Consider the following 23,866-nt stretch of genomic DNA (forward strand, 5'->3'; position numbering starts at 1 on the left):
GATAATCACGTATTCCGGTTACCCACGTGATTAATTCACGGTTGGTTGCACGCTTTTTTTTTTTACATGTCGTCCCGGCCCGCGTGTAGTACCGTGCATGTTTATATTTATCGCGGCGTTATATTATTGTTACGGTTTAACAAAGGCAGTGCATACAAATAATAAATACAATAATAGACCACGGAGACTGCATGAATAGACATTGTTTCAACATCCTGCCTCACTTTTGTCTGGTTATTGACTATTGTTGAACCTGGGCTGAGCCTGGGTGTAACCGTAAATCAATTTGGTCAAAAATATGGGGAAATTTGAAAATGCGGTAAAAAAATCAAAATGCGGTAGAAAACGTTGAGATAGCGGTAGCGCGGTAGATGGGTACTAAAAGCGGTAGACTACCGCGAGTAGCGGTAGACTTGGGACACCTGAATATAACCAGGTTATTAGTATAAGTATAGGTTGTTAGTATTCCTATGCAAATGCAGTAGAGCCTACAATAAAGGGGCTGGGACGAAACTAAGAGGGGTGGGGGAAGGGGTTGTGTTCTACTGTTACGATAAACAGGTTTGATATAACCAGGTTATTAGTATAACTGGGTTTAATTTAATACAAACATGTTTTATAACCAGGTTATTAGTATAATCATATCATTAGTATTCCAACGAGAACATCCAATAAAGGGACACGGGCTGGGACCAACCAAGTGTTGGGTAGGGTTCTTATTATTTAATATATAATATTTACTTTAGGATAAACAAGTTATTATACATAATATTTTAAATTAGAAGATGATACTGTTATCCAAAGACGTGGTTACTCTGTTATTATATTATAATATATATGTGCTAGTTCTAGACAAGTAAGACTGAATCTATCTAGTAATGTATTTGAACAAGATAATAAATTGTAGTGCAATGTTTTATTCCAAAGATAATGATGTAACCATGTACATTAATATACATGTAATGATTTAACCACATACATTAATGTACATATGTAACCATGTACATTAATGTACATGTAATGATTTAACCACATACATTAATGTACATATGTAACCATGTCCATTAATGTACATGTAATGATTTAACCACATACATTAATGTACATATGTAACCATGTCCATTAATGTACATGTAATGATTTAACCACATACATTAATGTACATATGTAACCATGTCCATTAATGTACATGTAATGATTTAACCACATACATTAATGTACATATGTAACCATGTCCATTAATGTACATGTAATGATTTAACCACATACATTAATGTACATTTGTAACCATGTACATGTAATGATTTAACCACATACATTAATGTACATATGTAACCATGTACATTAATGTACATGTAATTATGTAACATGTACATTATGCAGACTTTGTAAACTATTGTATATAAAATTTAACAAGTGCAAAATCTGATTATTTTATTATGGAAATATGAAATAAGTAGTACATTAGTACTACAACCTGGTTTGTGTAGCATGATGCTGAACATGAATATGTTTCACAGGTAATGTAATTAGTTGTGATATACATTAATACATTGTGCAAAATGCAGTACTACGTCAGTATCAATATGTATGTCACATTGTTTGAAACCATATTTGGCAAATTAAATCATACTGTTTACTTTAAAATTTTAGAGCATTAGTATTTTATTTCAATATCTACATAGTTAATGTATGTTGGAACACTACAGCCAAACCTTATTCAGGGAGCGCCTCTATTCAGGGGAAATCCCTATGAAGTGGATACTTAGTTGGATCTTAATTGCTACCACTACGATTGAGGATAGTGGCTTTTGCATAAGCTATCACAATATTGAAAACAATCAACACCTTACACCACCTTCTTTTAAGATTCAAATATTTTATTTTCCATTACACAGTTTAAAAATTCACCATATATCATATTGCACATACACCAAATAGTGACAAAAAACAGACTATGCTGTAACAATAATAATATCACACACTTGTTGAATAAGAATAAATAACTAAATAAACATATATAGAACAGAAATACAGTAGATTAAGAAAAAACCAACCAAGTTTAAAATCTTAATAAAAATAATGCAATTAATACTCAAAATTACCAAAAAGGTAATTTTGTGATTGTATTTTCCATAAAAATATGCACAAAATTAAAACAAAAATTTCCATTAGTTTGTAATACATATTAATATTTTAGATGTCATCTCAGTATGTTTTACATTTACACAAGAATAACATGGATGAAGATGAAACATCTAGACATTTAAAAACACATTTTATGAATGTTCTATACCTTGTTTTGATATCTATCAGTTTGTAATCAATAACACCTCTGTTTATCAAGTAAAAATTATTTAAAGTATAAAGTTATTTACCAAATTTAATTTTAAAATGTTCCCAATTATTTAGTCACTGGGACTACTGTATACTATAATGATAGCAATGTGTAATTTATTAATAATTTTCAAAAATTGTATTATTTAATTATTATTCGTATTAATTTTTTAATTTATATCATTAGGAACAAAATCAGAAAGTATACAATCCAAATAAACATTAAAATATTTCAAAACATAAATATACTATTCTTATATATAATGGTTATTGAAGTATGGAAAGACTAAATGGCCGCTACCTCTTCTGAAACTTTTATAGAACTATGAATACCTCTTGTCATTTGATTGTATAATAAATGATTATATTGCAGGCCTTGTCTTTTGAAAATTATAGGTGTGCTACAAATTGGACTCCCCAATACATTCAGGAATGCTGTACAGTAGGTGTGCTGTTTGTATGTTGGTGTGTAGAAGTATACCAAATTAGGCGTGTTGTAAATCGTACTCCTTAAAGGGCAGTTTAGGAGTGTGTTAAGTGAGTGTTCGCACTCGCTCGCCTTAAAAGACAAGGCCTGATATTGATGTTAACACAAGATGGTGCCAACTTAATTGATAGGGATATTAGAATAACATGACAACAATCAATCAGACGTACGTATATGCTATGGACAAATATAAACCTCTGTCTACACTATCAAATTAGCTTGACCAAAAAAAGTGTGATATGCCCAAATATGGTAGTGATATTACATTATCATTACCATATATGGGCACATTTTTTTGTCACATAAAGTTTGATAGTGTAGACAGAGCTTTAGAATTGTATAGTAAAGATTAAAGACATTACCTTACTGTTACAATGAATATTAAATATTATGAAGTAAATATTAACATTAAAACACACACTATCTAATGTATATATATTATTACTGTTCTCCATCTTGTTTTGTGTGAAAAATTGACAATAAAATATGTCATGCCTCTATACTTGCATGAATGCATTTCAAACATCACATTTTAAGCACTTTCTTGCACCATAGTATCTTACTTCATAAAAACATTTTCTCTAAATCTTCATCAATATTTTATACAACAATCATACAAAAGAAAACAGTTATTTTGGTATGTTATAGTTCTGTAAATTACTATATTCTTTTCTTCTCAATTATATCTATAAATTCTGAAGACAATAATATTACATGTAATGGTTATTGCTTGTTATGTATTCCTATGGTTGTATTTACCTAAATGACAGTGTAAGTTTACACATTGTGTAGCTTAGTTAATCCTATATTAGAATAGATAATCTTGCATGGCCCCTATTTAACCATTTCCATGTCGACTTATCTCTGTATCGCAGTGCATTATAATAAATAAAATATTATTATAATATTTATCACATTCATTTGTTCTACAATCTTTTACAGTATTGGTTTGGTTTCCTTGACATGTGATCGATAGACTAACCCTGTTTCTTGACCTCTGCAACACAGCAATAGCTCACTGTCAATCCTTTCCTTCAGTTGCAGCACCTCACCTTTAGAAAAGCTTAAGAAACCCTGTTGCATGGACACATTATGGCACCTTGTTTTAACTGAAGTTCTATATGAAAAAAAAAAAACAATTTAGAAATATTTTTCTAGAAAACTAAACCAGTTTTAATACATATGTACTGTATTACTGAGTATAGTATAGTATAAATCTCTGTCTACACTATCAAACTTTATGTGACAATAAAATGTGATGTGTCCCTATATGGACATGATGATGTCATATCGCTACCATATTTGGGCACATAGTGTGGACAGAGCTTAAGGTGTCTGGTTATGAAGTATGTCTACAAGTGTGTGAATTTAACATAAATTAGAAGGTGGCATAGCAGTTTAAAATCATTCTTTTTATCTATTTTAATAATACCACATTAAAAATTCATTTATTTCACAAAACATATCAAACTAATTTCTATCTTACTGTTTAGAATCAGATATTGGTGTCCACTGTTGTTCTGGTTCAGTTGACAAGGACATTGTCTGTTCAAATGGCAGCATGGATTCTTTCCTTGCTTCACCTGGTGAGATCGCATCCCGCCTTGACTCTTGTTGTGGTCTGGTATTTCTCATATCTACCATTTGGAACTCTTTAGGAGTTTGTTTGGGAAGCAGCATATAATCAAATGCTTTAATGACACTATAAAGAAATAAGAAATAAGATTGTGTGGATGTAAAGAAAACGTTTATAGAAACCAAATCATGTCAAGTTAAAACTCCAGGTAAATACAGACAGCAAACAACGGGACAAATGATAACGTTGACTAAAGCTCTGTCCACACTATCAAACAAAAAAAAGCGTGATGTGCCCAAATATGGTAGTGATATGCTTAAATATGATAGTGATATGACATCATGTCCATATATGGGCACTCACATCACATTTGTTTGATAGTGTAGACAGAGCTTAAAACTTGATTTAAATGAGGTGAATCAAACATTTTTTTGGCTAAAACAATAGTAGTTAAACTACACTTGCATTATTACTACTCACTTTGTGCCAATATTATTCATCATAGAGGTTGAGGCATAAGCCTCATCAGCAGAGTATTCTGATTGGTTGTTTCTTTGTAATCCCTCTAAATTGTCTTTATCAGCACCAACGACAGGGTACCTTACATCTTGTTTATGCATATCTTCCCCATATAACTTCTTGCTAACAGCCCCAGTCATCGAACCTATTGACCACCCTCTGTTACTTCCTGCCTGTGTACTTACTCCCTCTTGTATTTGGTTTCTTTCAGTTTTTGGTATACTATCATGCTTTACAGTATTCACTTGTGTCTGGAATGTTTTATCTTTTGCTGTTACTCCCTCTGTTTCAGTTTTCCTTGAAGCATGGGTTAAACTTTGCGATACTTGATCACTTCTTTTTTTCAAACTTGCTTTATCTCTACCGACAATGGCAGTCTTTAAAAGTGCTTTTGATCTCCTCCAAGAGGCATCAGGTTTTTGCAGTTCTGTTGGGTCAACAGCACTTTTACTGGATTGTTCTTTAGATAACCTAAGTGACCCAAGAATACTGGAAGGTTTAACCCAACTCTGCCACGAAGCAGGAGGCTCTTCGTTTGTTTTCGTTTGTGAGTTGCGTCTGCCTAACCAGGGAAGAGACATGAATGCTTGAGAGTCTGTTGATGTGAACGATTCCTGTCTAGTTCTGTAACTTTGCCTCTGTGTGTATTTCAATTCAAAGTCTAACGCTAGTTTAAAAGGAAGTAACGATAATGGTTGTACCGCTACCATCAAGTCATTGAAGAATTGGTTCATACTTGTTGAGCACTGACATAAAAACGCATTTTTCTCATAGTAAGTTCGCACAATATCTATATATAAATAAAAGAAAAAAATACTGATAATACATATGTATTTAGATTGGTAAAATAGCCTATTGTGCAATCAATGAAAAAAAAACCGAAACATTTTGAAGACAATTTGTCTAGAAAAAAAGCCTGGAAACAGAAATATTAATATCAGGAAGTTATCATAATGAAAATAATAATTATTACATTATATTTTGTTCCACAAAACAAAATACCATTATATTTATTTATTTATTCTTTATTTTGACTGGATTGCATTTTCAGTAACGCAGTACTGCTTTCCAAAATGGTCCAGTTATAAGTTTAAAAGTAAATAAAATTTATAACATATATAAATACATATAAATAACAATTTATGACTTAATGAAGCATATTTCTCATTACTCAAGGTTACCTATTAATTAATATAAAAAATGTTCAGGAAATCAATTAATTTACATTAAAGTGATTATAGTCATAATAATGAGATGTTATATATTGTGAATGCACTTAAAAAGAAAATAAATGACAATCTCTATTTTGTACCTAAAACCACAGTGAAAAATACTGTATAAGTTTTAGCTTAAAGGTGCATTGTCCCCCTGAAAAATAACTTTTATTTTTTTTGACCAAAAATTATATCTAAACAAAATGTTACTACCTGAAAAAATTGTAATTTAAAGCAAATTGGCTGCCAGCCAATAGATTTTTGGTTGATTTTAAACATTTATTTATTTTATAAGTGACAACTTTTTTTCTCCTTTTTTTTCTACGGAAGTGATTAACTTTATTAAAACTACAAAATAACCTATTCAAAGTCTGATTTAATTAATCTTCATTCTTCATGTTTTTGGGCGACAATACATCTTTAAATTCTAATTTCTGGTTTATATGTATATCTATTCCCATCGTACCTGGATGCCGCCGTATATGGTTAAGCCAAACTTCTAAACACTTTGTGCTGCAAAATAAAAAAAAGAAACAACTTTTCAAATATTCCAATTCAAACAGAACATACAAAAATAAAGATAACAATTTTATTTGTTTTAATAAGTTTGTGTATTTTTGTTGGTTCAGTGGATGAGGTTATGTGGAAAGAGAACTTTCATTTAGCTTTAGATGAGAAGATAATAAATGAGTTAACTAACAATATATATTTCTGAATATTACTAATCAACTAAAATGAAACTGTACTTGTGTAGAAGTCACCCAAACCATTAATATTATCCACAAAATGTATTATTTTTATGTCTTTAATTTCACCAAAAACCCAAAATGTTGAACTCGAGTTAGTTTATCAAGTATTTCTGTATTTGTTCAATGTATCAGACACCGTGTGATGGTTATTAATAATTAGAAATTGATGAAGATGCGTGAAATGAATAAAATTGCATGGTACTTGTTATGTATGCTAAGAAGTCACTCTAAATAGAGTATGACCTGATAGTTTTGACAGTTGTTGTGTATGCTAAGAAGTCTACATAGAGTATTACTAGTTTGACAAAAAAGGTGTGATGTGCCCAAATTAGGTAGTGATATGCTTAAATATGGTAGTGATATGCTTAAATATTGTAGTGATATGACATAATCATGTCAATATATGGCCACATCACATTTTTTTGTCACATAACGTTTGATAGTGTAGACAGGGGTTGCTGTGTATTCAGTATTTCTGTGATTGCATTAATTGTGCTTGTGACCCTGTTTATATTGAAGTGTAGCAAGCAGAATGTGAATTTTAGTTTGAATGAGAACTTACCTCCCATGAAATAATGTTGTGACACTGATTAATAACGAAAATAAATAAATACACAAATTATAAATGTTTGAAAATAAAATAAAAACCAAATTGAAATAAAATCATCAGTGTTTATATTAATGTTTGGTTTGAGAATGTTATGGTTTCATGTATCAATATGCAAACATAGTTCAAAAGTAAATACAAATGTATTTTGGTGTAAAGGTATACTTCGAAAAAAACACTGAAAAATGCTCAATTTAGATATAAATTAAAAACAAAATCTAAATCAAAATGATAAAGTAAAACAGCCAGAAAGAATATAAGATACAGTATATAATAATGATATTAGATAGGATTATTTATAGTATATGTATTGGTGTAATGCATGTGTACATATTCAATTTGCTATAGGCAATAAGAACAGCTGGCAGGCCTGTGCAAGGTTCAAAGTGTGTGAAATACCTCACCTGAGCAGACCAAATATAAATGCATTAAACTTGAGCATGTCTGTTGACAGAGACTTCTGTTCTTGAATGAGGCAGACTAGTTCATATAAGGATCTGGTACCTGGGCCTAGAAAATGGAAGAATTTGCATTGTCTTTATGATTATAATTATCAATTCTGAATAAAGTTGATCAAGAAACCATTTGTTCTATTTAAAAGTCACATCATTGGGATCAACATATGGCCAGATAGAAAAGACAAGATAATCTTTTTTTACATCAAATTTTAAAGCCTTCTTTACTATTAGCTATTAATTTTTCCTCGCAAAAAGATTGCCATATTTAGGAAAAAAAAGTATTGTTGAGGTGTGTAGACGGTGACTAGACACTTAGACTATCATCCTCATATTTGATACGGCACAATAATTAATAGTAAGTAGTATGGTAAATTTCAAAGCTTCGAAGAGAAACTAAAACAACTTTTGATTTGGCCTAATTAATAGGTAATCAGCTGTACAATATGTTGATAAATAAAGTTGAAAGTGTCAGGCTTATCCTCCGGTAAACATGTATCACTTTCATAAAAAATATACTAGTACTACATTATAGATGAAAAACTATACAGTATGTCAATAAGACTTGCCCCAAGTCTGTATTTATTGTCTCCTTTTTGTTAGCCCACCAGCGTTTCAATTTTTACAAGCCCAAGTAATATACGTATGAAACGCCATGTGTGTCAAAATATTTATCTTTTTACTAATAGAATCTAGACTATATATATGAATGAATTTACCAAGTTCAGTAGTGGCTTCAACAACCTGCCAAATAGAATTCTTAGCCCTGCCAATGATGTAGTTCCTGATGTACGGCTTCATGCCATCCTTTAAGATGTTAGCGATGGCAGGACAGAGATGATCCAACACCAGAAGGCCAATCACTGGAGTTCTCAACGTATCCCCTAGGATTGTCTGAAACAGATACAGTATCAATCAGCATTCTTTTAAAACAACATTATTTTGTGTATGTATGAGATTGATAGAGCAGGGTTCAACCTGACCACTTTTTCACAGAGGTCTTTGGCAACCCAGTGGTTTGAACAGAGATTCTCTTTTCCTGCGAAAACCACTTGTGGCTTTTTATTTATAAACAGAAAATGATGTAAATCTATTTTAGGTAATTTTTACAAAGAACTCTGATAGAATTAGATTTAGAAAAAACAAAGGGGTTCAAGGAACAATATAAAATGCTAGTTTTTATCTTTTTTTAAATCTAATCGTGCTCAGTCCCCATCAAGTAATTTTTTAATGACAGCAAATTTAGACTTTATAATCACACATACTTGATGCTAAAATCTTAAAATCATTTTCCCAGGTCAGGTTAAAAATAGATTAATGAAGCAAATACTTGATAATTAAATTATTCATTCAAAATATTGCAAAGAACATGATCAGGTTCAAGGAAGAACATTAAAATGGTAATTGTATTATCTTAGCACCTCAATTAGGTAATGTCACTTAAACTTAATATTGATTGATGGTGAGTTGGACTTGATACTGTAAACCATGTATAATAGATGACAAACTACTCTTTGAAGTATTTTGCCAGGTCAGCCTAAAAATAGATTACTGAGAATAAACATGCATGGAGGGAGAATTTAGCAAGGACCTGGAAATTGAATCATAGGCAAATTGTTTGTTTTTGACATTTTTTATGTATTCTCAATCCAGCTTTTTTGGCTGCAAAAGATTTTTATTTGCCTTAGTGAATTTTTTTGATGTTTTTTTGAAAGTGAAAACATTTCTGTTTTGGTTTTTTTTCTATGGAAGAGATTTACTCTATTAAAACTACAAAAATAACCTATTCAAAGTACAATTTAATTAATCTTCATTTTTCATGTTTTGGGGGACAATACATCTTTAACCTTATTTCATCTAAAAAAATGGCCAGGTTCATTAAACACATAACATAGTTGAATAAATAAAACCACAACATCCTACACATTTTATTGTTATTAATCAACATCATACTTGAACTAATCAAATAATAATTATTAATATGTGTGATCATTGTGCTGTACATCCCTATATCCAATCTAGCATGCATGTTAATTAACAAGGTCAATTTAAGGTCACATCAGTTTTTATCCAACCAACCAGTTTCCTTGTCTGTCAAGTTCAACTGTCAGTGAACACTAACCTGGGTAATATAAACACCTTAGATATTATATAATGTTAATATTTTAATTAATACTTTCATTATTGAAATATGACTAAGCTTAGAGAAGAACAAGAAATATAATACAGTGTAAGCTTGAGCCCAGGGGCATAACGCACAGGGCAAAGGCCCCAGGTTTAGCACTTCTAACAGGCCCTCCAACACTGGGTAGTTGCATTGGACTGCTTATGCTTTGGGGCTCCCGGGTTTAGCCAGAAAGCCTTATATAGCCATTACGCCACTGTTTGAACCAGAGGGTCAGAGTTAGTAGCTTGGCTGGGGTGACATTTTCTGCAATCAAATATTTTCTTGTCTTTAACTATTAATTTTATCTTATTTAATTCAGCATTATCAATGGATGGTTAACAGTTTTTTTTTTGTTCTGGTTAAATTTATAGTATCATTTATTAATTACTTGTAAATTACTCATATCCCTTACCTTATCCTGTGGTCCCATCTCTGAGGTCCTTGAAAAATGATTGAGAATAAGATCCACAGCAGAGCTAACAGCTGTAACTAAACCTACAAAAGTGATGAAGATGAATGTGCTACATGAGAAAACTGTGAGATTATCTTGAATACAGTTGCAGTTGCAAAGCTCTGTGTACACTATCAAACTAGTTTGACAAAAAAGTGTGATATGCCTAAATATTGTAGTGATATTCCCAAATATGGTAGTGATATGACATCATCATGTCTATGGGCATATCACATTTTGTTGTCACATAAAGTTTGATAGTATAAACAGAGCTTAATAGACATAATGAATACAATGAAGTGTAAATTTCTCAATGCAGGATCCTTGCCGTCATTTATGCTATGAAACTGTATTTATAAAGGATGAGTAAATAAAGGTGAATTGAAAATGAATACAATAAAGTTTGTTTAAAATTGATGTTTAGAAAAACATTTACCTTTCATAACCACCATGTCAATGTTCATTGGCTGTTTTCTGGGTCTTGGTGAAACAGTAATGTCTTGCGGCGGAAGCTCTTGTGGCTGAAGATCCTGCCAATCATCAAATCCATCGTCATTCCTAGCATCTCCCAATGGCAGACTTCTTGCAACACCTTTCATGGTGATGCCATCATCTCTTTTCTTTGTTGAACCCCCTCTAGTGATATCTCTTTTGTCATCAGCAACACTTCTACCAATATTTTTCTCTCTTGTGCCAACTTTACCAACGTCTCTTTTTATAATATTCTTTATCTTCTCTTTTCCTTTCGGAGATTTCCAATCTGCCATTCTGTTTATGGTTGGTGATCGTTTTTTAACGTTGGTTTGTGATTGGTTAGTATATATATCTTGACGGTTCTTGTACCAGTTGAGGACCGCGGGTAGCGTGTGGTATCCATGGGTCATGTAGGTTGGCTCATAATATCCCCGTCTCTCCTTCTTCTTATGTAGATCCTTTTGAACTATAATAAAAAAAGGTAGAGTTACAACTTTATGAAAAGAATCCATTTCTGTATGTGTGAATGCAATTAGTTCTTAAAACATTCAGGCTGATCAAACAAATTACTAATGAAAAAAAAAAATATATAAATATTGAAGGAAATACTTTCAATCAACAAACTACATCAAATCCATTTATTATGATTAATATTAAAGATGCATTGACTTATTAAGTACTTATTAAGTTAGCTTGAAAAAAAACCACATCTAATCAATTTGGTCAAGAAATAGCTTCCAGTGAATACTGCTATTTCTATTCTTATATTTTTGTTCTCAATTTTAAATATTAATTTTCATTTTTTTTTCATTGAAGGAGTCAATGCATCTTTAACACAATTGATTATTTTTAATAACATCGCAGTATAACATGGCAACATTCACACCTATAAAATATCAAGCCAACAACAATAATAATTAAATTCATTATATTTTAAAACCAAATTAAGATATAAATGTAGTATAAAGACTTGTCTACACTATCAAACTTTATGTGACAAAAAAATGTGATGTGCCCATATATGGACATGATGATGTCTATGTTTTTTCTTAAAACAAATGATAATAAATGATACTTGACTTGATATCAATACAATATTTAGGCACATCACACTTTTTTGTCAAACTAGTTTGATAGTGTAGACAGAGCTTAAGGTATCAAAGTTCACAGTATGTGCATAAGATTAAACAACCACTAAACATAGAAAATCCCAACATTAAGCATTTCCTTTGGTTTAATGTTGGTGTATCTTTTTTCCTATCATAAAATCATAATAAAAACGGGCGTTGTGGTTTTGCAAAACATTATGAGTTTGGGAAATTGTTTTTGGATGTTACTGATAAAATGCCAGGATGTAGATACCATCATAATTATTATTTTGGTGATCATGACCTTATGTAAATGAAAATTATAATCAATGTGCACATTGATGATGTTAATTAGACATGTTAATGTTTTTAATATTTGTAATATGACGCTGCAGTATTTGTACAGTTAGAAGAATAAGAAGGGAGAGAGTGGCCCAGAAAAAAAAAATTTTAATATAGGAAAAAGATAACATATTGTAATATTGTAGAACTATACAAAACACAATCTATTATTTCATCACAAAAAGACATTTCTTAGAGAAGAATACGGTGCTCATTTCTACACTACAACTCGCATACCGAACTGATAGGCCTATATTGTAAGCCTTACAGCTCCTTTAGCATATAGGAGTGAGGCTTTTATCTGTTAGCACTACTGTACATACAGTACAAGTACTGTACTTCAGCATATTAGAATGAGGTGCCTACTTGTAAGCATGAGTACTTAGCGTATTGGAGTGAGGTGCCTACTTGTAAGCATGAGTACTTAGCGTATTGGAGTGAGGCGCCTCCTGTAAGCAGTACAAACTTACTTAGCGTATCAGATTGAAGCGCCCAAAGTGCTAAGAATACTTGCGTATTTGAGTTAGGCGGTGTCTATCTGTAATCATGAATAATATTCAATTGTATATTAATATTATACAGCCATTAATACCCATTTTAACCTAGTTAGATCTGAACCAGCCTGAATTACTCACATCCTATGCATTAACATTACTACTGTAATAAATGTCTGTATTCTACGATTGATATTATCAACAGATGTAAGAATTAACTATTAGTCAATTCCCAGCAGGCGTAATATTTTACTGGGGTTTAAAAAGCCTCTACAAGCACCCTCTACCTACAGATCGGACATTTCGAGTTACCCCCAAATTGGTTTGGATGTTTAGCCAATCAAGGGGCTGTATGGTACTCACTGGGTACTACAATATTTGACCTTATATGTGTCCAAAATGGTGCAGAGAAATTTAATTTGTTGACCCTAAATGAATATTATTATTACAGAAATATGTGAATGATCAGCAACATGTTAGGTAAAGATTGAAACTATGGCTACACTACTATAATTTAAAATAAATGACAGTCCACAAAAATAAGTAACAAATACATATTTCCGAAAGGTCAATTTGGCTTGAGAATCACAATTACCAGAAGGGATAAAAAAAATCTTAATTTTTATGCTAAATATTTATTTAAATATTTAAAGAGCAGCAGAAGAAAACAAAACTATGTTATGAAGGTTAATCATAAGTATTATAATGTCACGACTGACAGCTGTATCGAGCACATCCCTGATCCCTTAATTCTTAGCAAAAAATAATATTACACAACAGCGTATTTGAAATCCTGAGGGAGAATATTCATAATGAACAGGAAAATGACGCAAACGTTGCTCATCCTACGCTAACCAGTGTACAGTGGTGATAACATACAAGAACGACAAATAAGAACAGAACAAATATCAGCATTGATTGAAATGATTGTAATTCAGACATTAGAACTGAAGACAGAACATTGTGGTTGTGATCAAAATGAAAGAAATAATAAATATTCCAAACCTTGTTGGTGTTTTTGAATTACCGATAATTATGTATGTAAATATCCAAATATGGAAAAAATAGAAAAGAAATAAGTAAGAATTACAAAATAAAAGTTCTGTTTTCACACTTTTTTTAAAGATATTATTTAAAAAAAAAATCATATTCATCCATCTTATCATTTCAAATTATTTAATTAAATTCCAGTATATCACCAGGCAGTTTAGAATTAATACTGTTCTATGCCTAATGTGTTTATATATATTATTATATAATTAAATAATTATATATATTACAATATATAAATTACTATAATAATTATATTTTTTTTCCTGATAATTTTTTTTGTTGAAATCTAAAAAAACTAAAATTCATCATAATTAACAAAGCCACAGGATGAGTTTAAGCAGAAAACCCACAAAGTTACATCCTGTATTGTGGTGAGAAATGACAACATGTCATATTTTAAATTGTATTTGGATTAAAAAAAAAATAAACTGTCGGCCAGTTGTTGTTGGTAATAAATGTGATGAAGAATGGAGGCTTTAGGTAAAGAATGATTAAACCCACAGAATGATTTATCATATTAGAGCATGGATTAATTAAAGATGAAAGACCTAAAACATGATGCGGGCATACAATTAAATAATAGATAAATGTATAAACAATAGAATGATCTATACACAATGCGCGCATAGATCAATTAAAGGTAAACAATTAATAGTATCTATAAATAAATTGAAAATTGTCTGTTAATATTGTATCCATTGAGTCTTTTCATGGTAATAAATTTCCATTTTTGTTTATTCTACATAATGCTAGTAGGCCTACAGTGTATGTGAGAAAATTATGTGAGAAAAAATGACAATTACATCAAAAATTGAAAGCTCGAGATATTTAAATGACACAATGAACATTTTAAATATAATTATACGAGTGTACTACAACAAACAGTTTTAGAATGTCTGTCATGCCTTGCTCATATTAAAAATAAAACACAGACAACACATCAGTTGGGAATGTAGCAAACCTAACAGGCAATATCATACGGCGACCAGATGTTCAACAGTGATTTAAAGTACATTATAACATTCAAACAAAATACCATGGCTAAATGTAAAATTAGAAAGCATGCTTAGAATGTTAAAACAAAAACCAAATAAAACCACCATCAATTATTATTATTATCATGATCTTATTCATGCAGAACCAAAATGTACAGTAAAAATCCTGAAGAAAACCATGCATATTAGTTAACTGTATAAAAAAGACTTGACAAAAAATGCAAACCTTTTCTCCAACGATGTTCCTCATCTACGACATGTATAGGTTTCAGCGGTTGATGTTCTATGTACTGAACAGTGTCTTCTAGATGATGATTATAAGACGTGTAGATTGTAGATCTGTTTGTATGATAGTTAACATCATTTACTTCCTTTTGTTTAACATCAGGAACCGATGTTGAAACTTTAGACGTTGTTCGTTTCAATTGTCTCAGTTCCAAGTCAAGTGCTTGCTCTTTCAGTTTTTCAAGCAAATCGTGAATCAATCTTGGATTTTTTTTACTTGATCTTGTCTCGGATTTAGGGATTACGGATGATTTCTGAGCTGGTGAGATCGATTTACTCGGTGTAAAACTCTTCAACCAAGTTTTGTCTTTTACAGGATCTTGTAAATTATGTTGAAGAAATCCAGCTTCAGATATCTTTCTCATTGGTCTGTAGCAAATATAATCTTGTTGAATGTCACTTGTGATTGAATTGCTGGTTTTTGTTGCAACTGGAATTTCCCTTATTGAATTAGAAGCACTTGAAGAATGTTTACAGCCTTCTGACAAAGATGACACAGATGACGAAATATCCGATAAGTCTTCTGACGTGTCACCTCTTGAATTTAAACGTTTGGAATGGCCGTATGATAATTTGGTTGGGGTTCCTTGTCCTGATGGAAGAGACAGGTAAAAGCTTTCATGGTCAGCATTACATTCTGCATTCAACTCTGATGGAGATGACAGTGTCGTAGAAGAACTTCTTGAAAGAACCTGTACTGGTTCAAAAGTCTCACTATCTGCATAATCTGGTAGAGGTTCTAATGGTAGAAAGGTCTCCTCTGCATCTAAATAATCAAAGGTATTCCAGGAGTTTGTTTGCCTATTTTCGGATTTGTCAATGTTTCTGTTATATGTATAAATATTTGGCCACGTTTTAGCAGGACTAATCAAATCTTGCAAACCAAAGTCATTCACATCATCCAAAGTCGACCTTACAATAATCTCATCTTTACTGTTTTTATTAAGCATATGTTTACCGAGGGAATTTCCATTTCTGTCAAAAAAAGATTCATACAGCTCGGTGAATGTTTGCTGTTGTGTTGATGCATCCATGCAGAAAGGTACTCTTAACACAGACTCCAGGCTAAAATCCTCGTAATTCATGTTAGGCATCGGCTCTATTGCACCCTTAATGTCAGAAATATCAGAATCAAAATCAACTTCAATGTCGCTTTCTGCAATAATATCAGTATTTTCGTCAATTTTGGAATCAATTGGTGACTTAATAATATCTTCTTTAACGTTCACATTCGCGTTAATATCTGAATTGTCGTCATTGATAATGAAATGTTTGTTTTTGGACGTCAATATTGTTGGCGACTCACTGATCCCATCTGGTGCTTCCCTGTCATGTAACTCTAATGGAATGTTGCTATTCTGTAGATATACATTAGTGGTCAATACTGAAACGTTCCTACAATCTCTTTTCAGGTAAAATGGCAAAGTGGACGAAGACGGAGATGGAGATGTACGTGTGTCCATCGGGGTAGATACTTCCCATTTTGTTTGTTTTGGTGTTGGCGCCGATTGTGTTTTCCGTGATAAAGCTACAAATGGAAATGTGTTAAAACAAGTTGTATAAATGAAACTTTATTGTTTAATGGATGGATCAAATTTAAAAAATGATGAAATAAATCAAGGCACCTTCCCCAATAATATTTGAAATTAATCTGATGGAGAAAAAAAGTTCATTTTGGATAAAAGCAAGTAAACTATAAAATGTCTAGAAAGAATTGAAATTTATGATTAGCAATAATAATATAAACCAACAAAAAATGAACTATTACTACTAACTACAACTAATAGCAAATTAAAAAATATAAGAAAACAAGAACACAGTCTCATCATGGCTACTGTACACATTTCAACACAATTATTTACTGTATGAAAAAACATCTAAACATCAACATAAATTTACACAAATTATACATTTGGTTAAAAATCACAAAATATACGGTATTTCTTTACATGTTGTCCTTTTGCTAATGCATAAATTTTGAATTAGATAGAAAATAAAAAATGTGGGAATTGCAGCATTAAAATACATACTGATGTCAGTTTTCAAATGCCATAAATGATTATTTTCCAAAACAGATGAGAAATAAAATAGTATACTTTAATTTCATAAATTACGAGAAATAATACTTTCGTTCTGAAAAATTATCTTCAAAACTAAAATGTGTTTTAAATAAAAGTTAGGCTTAATATCAATAAGAATATTTTGAACAATTGAAAAGTTACTCTATGGCATCTTGTAAAAATTCTAAATAAAAAAAATGTTGATTATATCAAAATATAATCTTATTCTGTGGAACAAACTGAATCCAAAACTGCCTTGTAATACCAATCAGGAAAAAAAAAGATGACTATTAGAATATTTACAAGTGCTTATTAAACACGTGTTAATCTTAAAATTTAGATAATTAAACATTATAATGTCAGCCATGACTCTGGTATGGTTTAGCATGGTTATACTGGGTCTTTGGAATTCATTCACCCATCATATAATATTTCCAACCTCGGATCTTTATCTTGCTCATTATTAGATTAAAATTGTTGATTTAATGTCATAAAATTGAGAAAAACAAGACAATCATAATTTTGAAGAATTATGTAAAACATTAAATAGAAAGTTGCTAATGAAATAAACCATGATCGTGGACTTTTTTTTTTCCTTGACATTTTTTACATCCTTTTCAAAGCTATTATCATTTCTTGGTAAACTGCATTTATGATTAAAATTTTTATCTGGTTTTGGATATCCATGAGTAAGTAGTTTCATTTATAATAATACTATTTGCCCTGCCAAAATAGTCTATTATATGTTGTACCATATGCATTAATTTTCTATTCTAAGCACTCACAGCATTAGCATAAACCAACTGACGCTGATCAATATATGCTCACTATTACTGGCTGAATTGCTAATACACATGCAGGACTGAATCACACTATAAATCTAACTACTGTACGCTGTAAAAATAGCTGATCTTTGATAAACCTGGAAGGCATCTAACTTTAACTATTTGGAAAAGGTTGTTTATCAGCGATTTAACTACATGCTCCGATATGCCTAGTAATTTAATAGAAGGCCCCAATATACCGTACTTAGTAATTTAACTACATGTCCTGATATGCCTAGAATTTAATGGACCAAGATCAACATTGTCAGCTCTGAAGAGGCTCTCTGCTGACACTAAATACAAGGATGATTACCTACCAAAATAATGCTCCTTTTTTGAAAAATTATTCTTGTGTATTAAACAGTAACCATGATAATTGTTGCTTTAATAAAAATTGGAATTTAAGTACACTCAGTTTGGAAATTGGTAAAATATTAAATAAATATTAAAGTTTATAATTAATTATTAACTATTATTTTTAAACAATATTTTTTACACTACAGTAGGTTCAAAGGTCTAAATGGGATGTTGTGTAAATATTATTTAAAATATTTGTTCGTTGGGATGTGCTTCTGTCTGAACAAAAATGTATTGGTACATAAATATTTTTTACAAAAAAACGCAATTCGACTTTTTGACGTAACAGTTGTAATTATTGTTCTTTCTTCATTATATTATAATAATATCCTGAATTTATATAATGCATAATGTTGTGAAACCTCTTAACATTTTCTTTAGCAATATTGCTATTAATCAAACTGATTTTTTAGTCGAGAAACATAGTTTTGTATTGTATTTTTTGCTACACAATATCAGAAATATGTAGCAATAACACTGGCGACATTATTCCTTGGATTATGCTTTATTAAATTATATTCTACTTAATAATTTAACGTTGTTGTTAACATTTTCCGTCTTCCGACATTACGCTTTCCACAATTTGTTTCCATTTTTTTCTGTTTATGGCAGGATGGTTTGTTATTGTGTTAGTGTCTACATGTCCTTGTAAGTCTTTCTTTATTTGGTTCATCCAGTTATTTCTTGGTCTTCCTACGGGTCGTTTTACTTTCCTGATAGTTTCCTTCATTGTTTGTTTCTCAATAATTTAAGAAATAGAACTGTCTAAAGGTGTGGCGCGAAAAATGGATTGGTGTGTGTAGTAACAAACCAGTTACCACTTCAACTATCTTTTTAAAATTCCTAAACATTAATCATGCTATGACAACGGTACTTATGAATATACTGAATCCAATCTAGTGTAACCACTATACAAAGTAACACAGAAACTTGTGAACCTCAATGTATGTACTTACTTTAACTTAAAACTAAGTCAAGGGTATTGTAATCAAATTAATGAAAATTCTATTTAATGATTGGAGTTGTTTAAAACAATGCACAGATGTCTACAGTGTGAGGAAATGACTAGTATTAGTAAGCATTATTGTTTCAGTAATTGTACTCACAATTTGTGTAAACAATCAAATTGTTTAAAACATTAAATCACCATAATCAAAATAAAACATTAAAGGCATTACATCACAAACAAAATTGTCCTTATTAACAATTCCAGAGACCATGCTGCGATTGACAGTATCACTACCATATTTAGGTACATCACACTTTTTTTATTTTTTTTTTTCAAACTAGTTTGATAATGTGGACAGAGCTTTCAATGGTATTTATTAAAGTAATAATAGATGGCCAATAACATTTTAGACCTCATGTTTTTAAAAGTTAATTCTAAAACAACATTTGTATTAAATTAAAGAAAGCCATTTTATTCAGTTTGAAAAATATAAGCATTTTCTATTAAAAATGGCAAGATTTTTAAACCATGTGAATAAATGAAGTACGGTTTTCACCCAAACAGTATTATTATTTTTACAGTTGATCACTTCTCTAGTGTTTTGCAATGACACGCTCGGTAGAAAAACGGCTTCATTTCTCAGTATCAGTCATATTGCAGTTAGCTGATTGATTGGTAAAGGGAAATTGACATAACGAAGCAAAGAATTGCATTTAAAGTTGGAAATGAATTTATAAATGATGCTCTTCTAAAAAGGAAGATATTAAATTAAAAATGACATAATTAGCATATCAAATTAGTGTTTGTAAAATGTAAGTACTTTATCAGACCACATGTTCTTGATCAGTGTATGCATGTATCTATAAAAGTTAAACATTGACATCTTTTCATTGTTGCATTTCTATGAACATGAATTTTATTAAAGTCAAATTTATCGACACAACAATAGAAAAATTGACTTTTGAATGGGATTTCTGATAGCATTAAGCCAAGTGAAATTATTTTACAGTTCATGAACAAACACATTTGAACTGATTTCTATTTTGGCAGGAAATGTGGTAAAAATCAATAACTGATGCTGGCTTTAATTTCATTACAACTGTTGAAAAATAAAAGAATTATTGAACAAAATATGGAGGATTATTATATTTTTCTGATGCATGTCTGTGTTTATAATAACATTTATACAGTTAAAATTGTAACATTTATTTGTATCAAAATTCTTGATATACTCACACATACGAACACAGCACAGATACAATATAAATATATATACAAAAAGCCAAAAAGAAAAAGAAAGCAGACAAAATAGGAAATAATCTATTGGCTCATTATATCGAATGAATGTGCAAAATTAATTTCATGAACATAGCTGTTTAATAATAATTTTTACCTTGAAAATGATTATAACTTACTTGAATGTCCTTCTTCTAGGGTGTTAAGGTTATTCTGAAACTGGAAATCATCAAATGTTTTGCTCTTTTTATCTTCTGGGGTCTTAAGGGGTCGGGAGGCCGGCCTACGAATATGTCGTAGTTGAATAGGCAAGGATTTAGGCCTAGAAATATGATTTGTTTTTCGTACTCGTCGTTGAACAATTCCGTTCTCCATTTCAGAAAAACTCTTCTTCTGCATCAACTCTGTCCAGTGTGTACCTATAATATCATTTGTTTCTTGAATATTAAAAAAGTTTTCATTTTTAGGACTTGGGGTGGCCTTTTTTTGTAAAATATCAGCAAAAGTTGTGACAGAATCATAGTTTTCTGTTCCAAACTTTTTCCAAGTTAACTTTATAGAAGAATTTGTCAACGGTGAATGTTTTGAAAGTGTAGTCAAGATAGTTTTTTCATTTGTTGCATTAGTTTGATGTTTATCTGGAGAAATGTTTGCTTTCCGTAAAGCAACTCTTTGGAGTTTAGGTGAGGTTCTGTTCAACATGTCAAGCATAGATTCTCTAGGTTTATTACCGACGTCTGTGTCAATTGGTTCTTCTTGGGCGATCTTAAAAGCTTTGTACAGCGTTGAATAACTTTCTGGACTTTGAGAGACGGCAGACACCTTGACAGAATCAGATTCTGTTGTCTCTTGCATACTATCTGACATCAATTGTCTTTTTTCTTCAGAGTTCTTATCAAGAACGTCTTCATTTTTTGATATCTCCTTCTTACTTTCTTCAACACTCTCAACATCAGTATCTGGACAAGAGTTAAGTCCTGATAATCGACTTATAGGAGAATCATCTGGTTCTGTCTGCACTACTTCCACGGCATCAACAAAGTGTTCATTATTAAGACTATCAAGACTCATACTAGAGATGCCATGCTGCAGACATTCTAGTGGTTTTGTAAGATCCAAGAGGTCATTGTTCATTTCCATATTCAATATTGGAGGAGATATAAATGTGTCAGTGTTACTGATTCCACTCAGAGGTGCCATGGTGGTTGATTCGTCCTCTGGGAAGGCGGCTTCTAGCAGTTGGGACAATGTTGCATTCTCATTATCCACCGATGATCCACTTGTGAGATCCATAGCAACTGGTGATGTCTTGTTGGTCATCAGCGATGACCACTGGAAAGGCCACACCAGACCTCCCTGTGGCATTGTGACTGCCAACATCTAAAACTCAACTGAAAGGTGAAAAAATCAATTTGTTAAAATAATCACCTTGTACAGTATGCCCAAATTAGTTTGAATGATACTTTATTCCTAAGCTCTGTCTACACTATCAAACTAGTTTAACAAAAAAAGTGCATGATGTGCCCAAATATGGAAGTAATATGACATCATCATGTCCATATACTGTATGGGCACACATTTTTTTGTCAGATAAAGTTTGATAGGACTTGTAGACAAAACTTAAATATAACAATACAGTCATATTTTCTACTCTTCTTCTTTCTTCTTGTTTCTAGTGCAATTTAGGAATGGTTTATAATGTAATTGATGTTATTAACAATATCATTAAATTCACTGCCAAAATTTGGTCAGTTGAATAATAAAAAAACCAAAAGCAACTAATTTATCTATGGAGCTATAAACTCCATGATTTATCTTTTAAATAATTATACTAAAAATAATAATACTAAACAAGTAACTATTACTAATTTAATGCATTTAAATTTCATTCCCCTAATTTGTATGTCTTTCTATGTACAGATTCAAATTTGTATGTCAGCTGGTCTGACATTTTTATAATACTCATGCATTTTTTATACCTGTATGTTTTGCTATGCATTTTATTTGCAAAATAAAGTTTTAGATACTAAAATAACAAAACACACAACAATGTTATGTGTACTGTAATAAAATAGAAAATGAATTATAATTGAACTTAAAAATGAAATACAAGTCTTACCTAAATAATCATCATAAAGCATGTACAATGAAAACTACAGTATGTTGTGAAACCTGCACGATTACAAATACAGGTTTCATTGCTAATGCTTAAGTGGCCTGACTCAATTATCAAGGAAATCACATGACAACCAATAAGAACGCATATTACTTCCCATTATCATATTCTAATATCTGTCGCAGCTTTTCAGTGCAGAAATAGTGAATTTATGCACATATTACATTCTGTTATGAATATTCATTGCAGAGATTTAGCTTTTTATAGCAGACATTTATCAACTTGTAAATTCAATTTTACATGGCGCAAAAATGTCTTTACGCAATTTTAATAAATATACAATAAATATGTTTTATCATTAAAAAATACCATGCATCATTGCAAATTCCATAACATCATAATCATTTTATTCGACTATAGTCTATACACATGCATGATCATGGACCATCATGGTATTACCTGCCAGGTATGTAAAATGATACTGAATGTAGGTCTAGCCTAGTTTTTTAGTAGGCTTTGTATATGACCAGAGCCTAGAGGCCTAGCTAGGCTAACTAAAATAGAGGCCGAGGAAAGGGAATAAGAGCCAAGCCTAGCAGCTCGATAGAGGGCAGCGCCCAGCCGGGGTAGGCCTACTTCCTTCAACCAAGTAGAACAGTCTTTCTACTATCCTAACAAGGGCCTAGGCCTAGCTATCGCTGACTCAGACTGTCTGTGGGGGGATGGGCTACGTAACTCAGCTGTACTTACTAGGCCTACCTAGTACGTAGTAGGGGCCTGGGCTGGCTTTATAGTATTTAATATATAAAAACAACTCACTATTATATGATTCAACATATTAAATGACAATAAAGCAGGAATAGGCCTACATTATAAGATACACATCATAAAGTGGGGTTTTTTGTGTGTGGCGGCGATGACTGTTTTTTTTTGTTTTGAAGTTGCATGTCTAGCGCCCTCTATGATGAAAATATATCTCTGATGATCTTGGATAACTTTTATAAAGAAATAAATTAATAAGTTTTAAAATA

At 31.2% G+C, this 23,866-nt stretch overlaps 1 protein-coding gene across 1 annotated transcript; it reads right to left on the minus strand.

Annotated features, from left to right (window-relative positions):
• Window positions 1-1,637: 1,637 nt before the first annotated feature.
• On the minus strand, window positions 1,638-23,731 carry LOC140041075 (uncharacterized). Its single transcript, XM_072087457.1, has 11 exons — window positions 23,655-23,731; window positions 20,899-22,110; window positions 15,235-16,821; window positions 10,999-11,502; window positions 10,524-10,606; window positions 8,664-8,838; window positions 7,894-7,999; window positions 6,600-6,646; window positions 4,881-5,709; window positions 4,311-4,526; window positions 1,638-3,941 (listed from the first exon to the last, which is right to left on the minus strand). Exons 2-11 carry the CDS (start codon window positions 22,097-22,099, stop codon window positions 3,761-3,763), a joined length of 4,929 nt encoding a protein of 1,642 aa, XP_071943558.1. The 5' UTR covers window positions 22,100-22,110; window positions 23,655-23,731; the 3' UTR covers window positions 1,638-3,760.
• Window positions 23,732-23,866: the final 135 nt, after the last annotated feature.

The sequence above is a fragment of the Antedon mediterranea genome, chromosome 2 (assembly GCF_964355755.1).
Source record: "Antedon mediterranea chromosome 2, ecAntMedi1.1, whole genome shotgun sequence".
Lineage (NCBI taxonomy): Eukaryota > Metazoa > Echinodermata > Crinoidea > Comatulida > Antedonidae > Antedon > Antedon mediterranea.

Bases quoted from the DNA above. Each gene is read 5' to 3' on its own strand.
- LOC140041075 (XM_072087457.1), bottom strand. From the start codon at position 22,099: ATGTTGGCAGTCACAATGCCACAGGGAGGTCTGGTGTGGCCTTTCCAG. The intron at 6,647-7,893 runs GTGAGGTATTTC...TTTATTTTGCAG, and splicing joins TTTATATTTGGTCTGCTCAG to CACAAAGTGTTTAGAAGTTT. The intron at 5,710-6,599 runs GTACGATGGGAA...ATTTATATATAG, and splicing joins CCATATACGGCGGCATCCAG to ATATTGTGCGAACTTACTAT.